This window comes from Megalobrama amblycephala, linkage group LG7 (genome assembly GCF_018812025.1).
Source record: "Megalobrama amblycephala isolate DHTTF-2021 linkage group LG7, ASM1881202v1, whole genome shotgun sequence".
Taxonomy (NCBI): Eukaryota; Metazoa; Chordata; class Actinopteri; order Cypriniformes; family Xenocyprididae; genus Megalobrama; species Megalobrama amblycephala.
The window spans coordinates 873,314-882,876 of record NC_063050.1 but is presented as its reverse complement, the minus strand read 5'-3'; the positions used below and the strand labels follow the sequence as shown (position 1 = coordinate 882,876).

The 9,563-nt window shown below is 39.3% G+C and overlaps 1 protein-coding gene across 2 annotated transcripts; it reads right to left on the bottom strand.

Moving 5' to 3' along the window:
* Positions 1 to 5,415: 5,415 nt before the first annotated feature.
* Positions 5,416 to 9,090, bottom strand: LOC125271025 (neuronal pentraxin-1-like). 2 transcript variants are annotated; one of them, XM_048194957.1, is made up of 5 exons: positions 8,587 to 9,090; positions 8,065 to 8,272; positions 7,086 to 7,330; positions 6,735 to 6,914; positions 5,416 to 6,573 (listed from the first exon to the last, which is right to left on the bottom strand). In XM_048194957.1, exons 1-5 carry the CDS (start codon positions 9,001 to 9,003, stop codon positions 6,352 to 6,354), a joined length of 1,272 nt encoding a protein of 423 aa, XP_048050914.1. In that variant the 5' UTR covers positions 9,004 to 9,090; the 3' UTR covers positions 5,416 to 6,351. The 2 variants fall into 2 exon arrangements, with proteins under 2 accessions (XP_048050914.1, XP_048050915.1); XM_048194958.1 differs by having other exon boundaries at positions 6,395 to 6,573; positions 6,722 to 6,914.
* Between the last annotated feature and the right edge of the window lie 473 nt (positions 9,091 to 9,563).

Sequence of the window (9,563 nt, the reverse complement as noted above, 5' to 3'; positions counted from 1 at the left end):
TCTTTTTTAAATCTATAATCTTAATAGATTATATATTATAAATTATTTAACAAGTTAGTTAAATGTACCACAATAAATACAATAGAATAGGAAAGATGGTCATGAGAAGTTTAAAAAGCTTGCAAGATCATCATAATGTTTTCCCCTCTTTTCATGAGTCTTTTTAGTGGTTGTCTTTAGATCATGTTTGACCTTCTCCATAGCGTTTTACTACATTCTCAATAGAATTCAAATGGGTTTCACATTTTATCATAGGAACGGCTCGCGAAAATCTTATTACACTTTTGGAGCGCGCTGGTGAACGCACGTGCGGTGCGCCACTCATGCTTATAAAAGCTCAGAACGCGTGATTTATACAATTAATTAAAGGTGCTAAAGAGGTTCTTTTTGTCGACTGAGTTTTTGAAATGAGTGCATGGGTAAGAACAACCCCCCTCCTTCACAGCTCATTTAGAGGGAATGCCTCCCAAAACTCGTGCACGAGTATCGGAACACGAGTGTTTACCACTGGCATTCGCTGTGTTATTAAGCCGGGCACACATTTAACAACTAGCTAAAACATTCTGACTATGCTCAACATACACGCGATTGTTTTCTGCGACTGAAGCAGATTTATATACTTTCACATGGAATTTGAACACCGACTGTAATCGCAGACTGAAAGCAATTGGCTCTGACTGGACGCGTTTGAGCACGATCAGTCATAAGTATCAATTTACATTCATAATCGGCCTTACGTGTGTGCGCGACTTAAAGCCGTGGATTCATTATGTCGGACTCACCGCAGGTAACTCATAATCTGCAGTTGTTACTCCTGTCTCCTGGCAAAAACATTGCATGCGGCGCCTGTGGAGTGTGTCAAGTTACTGGAGCGCGCATCTCTCACATGGATCGTCATGGCAGTGATTGACAAGCCAGAGTGCCAATCGTTTACGCGATGATCGCGTAAACGATTGGCTGATGTTTTTAAGGCCCTACCTCATGCACAGATGATGTATATTAATATTATTACTTTCAGTGCACCTAATAAATAGTCTTTTATCAGTTAGTAAAGACAGTTTCAAGTAATATTGCAAAAATGTATAAAACAAAACATCCTCTTTAGCACCTTTAACAGCCTGATTCTATGTTTCGGTGTGGTGGTTAGAGTACTGGCGACATGGGAGAAGTGCCGGTACGTAAGACAAAGTGTGGGTACGCTACAGATTAAAGAAGTGCCGTGCGTACCGGCCCACTTTGAGCATTGAGTAAGATCGCGTGGGTGTTTCAATCCATATTGCTATCTTTTTATGATTAATCATGAAATTTTATTGTGCTATGTTTTTGCGCTGCTTCGGTTTCATTTTCGTAGGCTATTGAGTGAATAAATACAGAAATCCCTTGATTTCTATAAAAAAATCGAACCAATTTGAACTGGAATGCCGTCCCCCCTCGAAATTCACTCCCGGGATGCCGCCCCAGCACCTATAGTAATATAGTAATAGTTACTTAGTGTGTTAAATAAATGCTTTATTAACACATATTCCTACTGCAATTCTTGATTAAGTCAGGTAATTATAAAACATTTAGAAGTGGTCAGTTAACTATTTTTGTGAGCTTATCTAAAGTGAGGACTATTAATGCTTTTTAAAGCTTTTATAAATGAGATTTAAAGGTTCAGTGATCTTCTGCACTGCTGTTCTCTAATGTTTTAAAGTTAGTAATGAGGTAGTTTTGATAGGTAGGTAGTTTCCTGCCACCTGCACTAGGTCAACCTGACACCCTCTTCATGCTACACCATCTGCCATGGCACAACCACCACTCCAGGTGGCACAAGCAACCAGGCAGCTGCCATGGCCTTCAGCCTTAAGTGGTAGATGCATGCCTGATCAGAAGGGGGGGGGGGGGGGGGTTATATTTAACAAATAATCTTTAAAACTCTCTCTGGGTTCTGCAGACCCAACTTGGGCAAGGGCCTCAGTAACCATGTATACCAACTGATAAGGTGGTTTATTGCCCTCCCAGCCATGTGGAAAAGTAAAGGGCATAGGAAAAACTCAAAGCCCTTAAAATAGACTTTCCTGCACTAATTTATAGATGAATCGATCTATAAATTAACATGCATCCCAGGACATTGTGTGTATGATTATGCCTGACAGATATCTGTCAGTGAGGTGCCGTGCGCCAGCGCCCAGGTAAGAGGCAACTCCTCTGGTGGAGTGGGCTCTCAACCCGAGCGGGCAGTGCGCGCCTTGGGACTGATAAGCCTAGGCGATGGCTTCCACTATCCAGTGGACCATCCTCTGCTTGGAGACAGCCTTTCCCTTCTGCTGGCCTCCGTAACAGACAAAGAGCTAATCTGAGCTCCTAAAGCTTTGCGTTCTGTCTACGTACAGGCACAAAGCGCGGATGGTACAGAGCAAAGCCAGGGCTGGGTCTGCCTCCTCCGAAGGCAGCACTTGCAGGTTCACTACCTGATCTCTGAAGAGAGTGGTAGGAACCTTGGGCACATATCCAGGCTGGGGTCTCAGGATAATGTGAGAGTCACTGGGCCCGAATTTCAGACATGATTCGTCAACCGAAAATGCGTGCAGGTCCCCTACCCTCTTCACCAAGGCCAATGCAATCAGGAGGACGGTCTTAAGGGATAGTACTTTTAACTCAGCTGATTGCAAAGGCTCGAAGGGATGACCCCGGAGAGATGTAAGTACCAGGGGGAGATCCCAAGAGGGTATAGAGGAAGGGCGAGGCAGATTTAGTCTCCTCGCCCCCCTCAGGAACCTGACGGTCAGATCATGCTTCCCCAAAGACTTACCATTGACTGCATAGTGATGTGCGGCAAAAGCAGCAACATACACCTTGAGGGTGGAGGGAGACAGCCTTCACTCCAAGCCCTCTTGCAGGAAGGAGAGCACAGATCTGATTGAACATGATCGGGGGTCCTCTCGGTGAGAGGAACACCATTCGTCAAACAGGTTCCACTTCAACGCATAGAGGTTCCTTGTAGAAGGAGCTCTCAGACAAAGAGACACCACTACACCACTCCCCGATCACAAAGCAGGGAACCGGCCCAAATCGCAACCATCAAAGACAGGCAGGAAATGTGCTGTAAAAACAGCAGTTGAGAGCACACAAGCTCAGGCTCCTCTGCAGCTCGCGACCTTGCTGTAAAGTGCCGTGACACCAACAAAAGACTGTTTTGCATGCATATAGTGGGTTCCAATTCATTTTTCTTGCTGTATTTGTGTTACCATTTTTATTTTGTGTGGTCTGTACATGTTTTAGTTTGTAGTGTGTTCTCCTTGAATATAAAATGAATGAATGAATGAATGAATGAGGCATATGAATAATATCATATAAACTCTGAGAATTAAAAGTCTAAATTCTAGAATGCCATAATATTGCTCCTTCTAGTTGAGGGTAATCTCAGTAATCTTTATCCCCAAAAGCTGTACACATAAAGAAATAAGTAGTGTTTTTGTATATTTATGCATAGCCTATTATATAAATCATAAGAGTTTTTGTTTTTCGGTGAACAATTCCTATATTTTACATGGAGCATGTTGTGATAACATGACCAGGTGAATACTCTTATACTCTTATGAGACACTGGGAAATAAACTGCTGTAATTATACAGTGACATTATTAATGGAAAATTATTGCTTTTGTGTGATGCTGCATGGAGATCACTAGGTGTCAATGTGAATCTAAAGTGACACATAAAATGAAAAATGCAAAATAAAAACAATATTTCTGAGTGAACCTTTAAAGGTGCCCTAGAACTTTTTTTTTAAAGATGTAATATAAGTCTAAGGTGTCCCCTGAATGTGTCTGTGAAGTTTCAGCTCAAAATACCACATAGATTTTTTTTATTTTGGGGCATAATTAGAAATGAGCCGATTCAGGGTGTGTGGCCCTTTAAATCTCGTGCTCCACGCCCCAAGAGCTTGCGCTTGCCTTAAACAACATAAAAAAAAGTTCAAACAGCTAATATAACCCTAAAAATGGATCTTTACAAAGTGTTCGTCATGCAGCATGTCTAATCGCGTAAGTACAGTGTTTATTTTGATGTTTACAGTGATTCTGAATGAGTTTGAGGCTATGCTCCATGGCTAAAGGCTAATGCTACACTGTTGGAGAGATTTATAAAGAATAAAGTTGTGTTTATGAATTATACAGACTGCAAGTGTTTAAAAATGAAAATAGCGATGGCTCGTAACTTTAACCACATTTAACAGTACATTAGCAACATGCTAGCGAAACATTTAAAAAGACAATTTAAAAATATCACTAAAAATATCATGTTATCATGATTCATGTCAGTTATTATTGCTCCATCTGCCATTTTTTGCTATTGTCCTTGCTTGCTTACCTAGTCTGTTGATTCAGCTGTGCACATCCAGACGTTCTGCCCTTGTCTAATGCCTTTCATAATGTTGGGAACATGGGCTGGCATATGCAAATATTGGGGGCGTACACCCCGACTGTTATGTAACAGTCTGTGTTATGTTGAGATTCTCCTGTTCTTCGGAGGTCTTTTAAACAAATGAGATTTATATAAGAAGGAGGAAACAATGGAGTTTGAGACTCACTGTATGTATTTTCCATGTACTGAACTCTTATTATTTAACTATGCCGAGGTAAATTCAATTTTTGAATCTAGGGCACCTTTAATATTTTTCTAATTTCTTGATGACATGTGACTTACATTGTATTTTTGAAATGTTTCATTAAATCTAAAAATCCACAACAGTTTGATAATCTCCAGAGTTTGGTTGTCAAATTTTCATTCTGTGTTTTGCTATTACATGCATTTAGCCTTAATCATAATATTGTCTCTCATATTATGTTTTACATTCCTGTAAAATTATGCCTAAAAAAGACATACCCAAAGTAAATGTCCTTGATCAATTTGATGTATATGCATGGTTTTGGTCTCTTTTGAAAGGTATGTGTACCGCAGGCAGTGGAATGCTAACAGGTTAAACTGTAACAGATCACTGAAAACTGTAAATACCAATCATTTACTGGGATCTAGAGCATTTGTTAATGGCTACAGAAGCACAAAATGCTATGTCACAATGATTAAACATGATAAACGATGATTATGTTTGAAATTATAACCTTCACCTGTCTGGATTGTGCATGGATGGATTCTTTTTTTCAGCAATTCAGTCTGTTAACGTTCACACAAAACATAGACAGAGAGAACAAAAACAAATGCCCCATGTGCACAAACATAGAAAGTGAGTGAGAGGATGAGAGAATGTTATTTTTAGGGTATATTTTTTAGGGAATTTTTAGGGTATACTCAAGCACATTTATATAAAATTTAGACATATCTGTTTATCTGTTGATTTATACTTTATCCTATATCTCTGTAATTCTCTACTAAACAGAATTTGAGTAAGAAAGACTGCAAAGGTAAAATGCTATTCATATAATATATCACAATTTTATTACAAAAATTAGATCTTTATCATCTTCATTAGTGCCATGCTTTTAGCATATATTAATACAGTAAAAAACCCAACCCAAAACAATAGGAGAAGCAGATTGATGTTGCAGCATTTGATCATTCATGCTGTTACTGTATGAATTACATTCCTAGAACAGAGCCAAATCACACCAGAGCCTTAACAATAGCTGTTGAACACATTTCATAAAAACAATAATTCTTCAATAAAATCAAAAAGTTATTGCATAACACAATGAGTAAGCAAACTAAAAGTTTGTGCTGAACTGATACATCAGCTCAAGGCACTCAGGCTGTAAGCATGTTGGCAAACCTTTTAAACAATATTTTTCCAAATAAATAAATACTTTTCTCCCATCCTTATTTTTAAGTCCATCACAGTGCAAGATCATTTAAAATGGTGACGATTTATGATTGGGTTATCAGCAAAGTGTGTTCATTGGGGGAAAAAAACATAATATTCTGATCCACTGTTGCTTTACTGCCCAAAATGCTGCAAAGAGACAGTTCTTCAGTTGTTGGCCCCTTCAAATAGATATGTGTGTGTGTGTTTGGGGGGGGGGGGGGGGGGGGGTCATGGGGGTGAAGCTAACTGTTTCCACTTGCAAAAGAAAAAAAAAAGCGGCAAAAAATATTGTAATGCTAAAAGTAACCTGGAGTAACACTGTCACTTTGAAGTTTGCAAGACAACAAACAGGAAACTATTTTATCAAGACAAAAAATACAATTATTCTAGTTTTGCACAGAAATATTTAGGTATTCATAAAAAAACCTAAATATTAAAAACTAAATGCTTATATTTGAATCATTTTATCAAGAACAAAAAATAAATAAAAAATAATTGAAGGACAAGGACAGACAAAAATTGGAAACATGGATCTGGCCCCATTACAGTTCAGTTGAGCTGACGGCAGGGCTCAAAAGTCCATTTTGTGGCTCCACCAAACACATCGATATTACTCTCTGACCATGACAACACATTGCCAGCTTGCGCTTTGTTGTTGCAGGTTGCCAGGTTGTAAATTTCACCAGCTGTCAATTTTCTATCCCATATATTGAAGTTCGCCAGTTCACCTACAAAGGCTTGGGTTGCATCGAAACCTCCACCAAGTGTGTCCTGCATGAACAAAAAACAACCACATTCAATATCAGGTTGCTGAACAGCAGGCAAACCTGTTAAATCTAAATAAGCATGATCGATAGATTTACTACATTTTCTAATAATAATTAACATTTTCTAAATAAATGAAACCTAATAGGCATACTTTTGAGTCTTACCTGCTCCTGACCTAAGACCAGCACACCGTTGGGTTTGATTGGGTGGTAAGGTGCCAGATTTTCTCCAGTTCCACGCAGAACACCATCCTGAAAAGCTTCCCATACTCCATCACGAGTCGTCCATGTTATGCAGATGTGATGCCATTTACCATCGTTGATAATGAAAGGTAATTTTGCAACCTGTAAAGTTACACTTTGGATTACTCATATTGCTCTTCTGTTTACAAGTGCTAAAAGACTAAAAGACTTCAGCATTTATAGAGATGCACACTGAGATGCACACAGATATATCTATAATATAACAATCATGTTATACATTATAAAATTGCATTGTTCTTTCTGACACTTTACCTTATCATTTATGAGAATCTCCATTGGATTGTTCCCCCATTCTATGAGAACAAGCTCATTGGCTTGTCCAGGAACAGCATAGGAGAAAGGTGTTCCTACCCCGGGTGATGCGTTGGACTTTATCCACAAGCAGAAAGAGAAGGCATACATTTCTGGTAGACTTTTTTTCACTTTGGCATACATGTAATTTGTTCTTAAGGGGAACGTTATCTGAAACTTGTCCAGTGGTCTGTTACCTTTTGAACCTGCAGAATAAAAAGTATTGACTGTTAGTATTAAACACTCAAAAGAAAAATCTCTCTCTCTCTCTCTCTCTCTCTCTCTACTTTTATTCCACAAGGACTTCTAAACAAAGGCTGGTGCCCAAATTCTTCTATTGCTTGTATCAACTACTCTGATGCTTAAGAGACTGTAATTAATAGACTATTCTTAGACTATTCGTTGCACTACTGTAAATTACTAATTTTTATTTTACACTGAACTCCATTCACTGTCCATATTCATACATTGTAAATTAAGTGGTTTTACTTATCAAACTCACTACTTAAGGGTAAACCAAACAAACTTATGAAATAAATAAAAACATTTGCATTATTTTTCATTTGTGAAACTGGTGATTGAAAAATTGGAGAAATGTGGCACTGCTTTGACTCTTGCATGCTGCGCTGAGCTGGCTGCGCTTTGAGCAGCTAACTTTGCAGCTCTGCAGAGAAGATCTACTTGTTTTGAGAATGACCAAGGCTCTAATTATCCGTCATAATATTAGCCTACCTACATCATGGTTTATTGGCTCAATATGCTAAGTAATGCAGCTCCCCCTCCCAAACCATCCGCTGCGACATTACACCGCCTAGACATTGTCGTTTTACTGTAACTACCAGCTATGCTTCTCAAACACTTAATTATTGTAGTAGCCTAGTTCAGATTTATTATTTGCATAACAAATAAGTAAAATTCCTCATGGAATGAGATCTCTTACCTTTTTCTAGGTCGTTAATTCTCTGATGTAAGGAGGTGAGAGTTGACTCCACTCGATTGCGCTGATCCGTGTCGTTTCTCTGCCCGGATTTGCTCTCCTCCACAGTATTGACCCGGGACAGCACCTGCTTCTCCATATCATCGATCTTATTTTGAAGCAGATCTTTAAGGCTGTTCGCCTGGACAGAACCATTGTTTCTGCTGTACTGCTACAGGAAAACAGGAGATAGGAAGGTGCTTATTCAAACGAACAGTAAAACGCACACATGGGGAACTTAAGAGAGACTAGATAAGCCAATTTCAGGCTTAGCGCAGCCTGCCGTGAAACAGTAACACATTGACTAAATCTGTCAAAGGCCTCCATATAAGTCTTTCGACCCCATTAAGGTTACTCAATCTGGCTTAAAAACTATCAACGTAATGTAATTTATCATGCATTGCATGAGTTTGTGTATTTTAAAGAACTGTGGGATATGGCCATTAGGACTGGATGGAGTCACTGAAAAGTCCAAATTATGCATACCTCTAAGTTTTCTAATCTCTGTTTAAGGGTGGCTAAAGTCTGCCCGAGTTGCGTTAGAGTATCTGTCGGGCCGCGGGACACGTCTCCCATCGTGTTTTTGATTTGTTCTTTCCTACGACCTCCAGTCACGGGCTCCAGAACACTCTGACTCTCACAGCGGCTCAACTTGGAAGTTAGTTCCCTGATCGTCTCCTTTTGATTCATGATAGTTTCCTTCTGCTGCAGCACTGTCTCTCTTAACTGCATTACTGTGGTCTTCAGATCCTCCGCTGGCCCGCTATTCTGCATGGTGGCTGCGCACAGGTCCATATCCTTAGGCACGGACGTGCAGATGAACTGTGTCTGTCCGAAATCTTGCGAAGATCCCTCCAAATATGTAAGAGAAAGTAGAAAAAGTGTCCATGAGACTCTCTCCATTGCGGATTGTCTTCTTTGTCAGTGTTTGAAGTGTGAGTAACGTGTTCTTTCACCACCACAGAGCTGTCCGCTGACTCTATGCAGCGCGTGAGGGTTTTATATAGGACAGCAGAGGCGCAGCTCAGATCCGCTGCAGCGCGCTCGCGCTCTCCAATCATGTCAAGTGTATTTCTTAAGGTGGAACTGAGAGATGGTAAATCAGATGTTTTTTTTTTCTTCTTCTTCTTCTTCTTCTTTTCGCCAGAATGGTAAGTATGATGTAAAGTACAGCAGACTATTCAGATTTAAGAAGTAGTTTTACTTTGACTGTTATTTAGAAATCTAGATAGCCTACCGATATTGTTTTCATGACCAATATCGATGCAGACTATTTTTATATTTTATTTTAGTTTAGTTATATCCTAAAAAGTATATCTAAAGTAATGGTTTATTGCCATCTGATCAAATTTAAAATAGCATTGACTTATTAGTTAATTCATCCACCCATGCAATGGTCCCTTGAAAGTTAGCTGCTTGTTACCTTTGTTTTATAATGCCATTGAATAGCCTACCACACATCT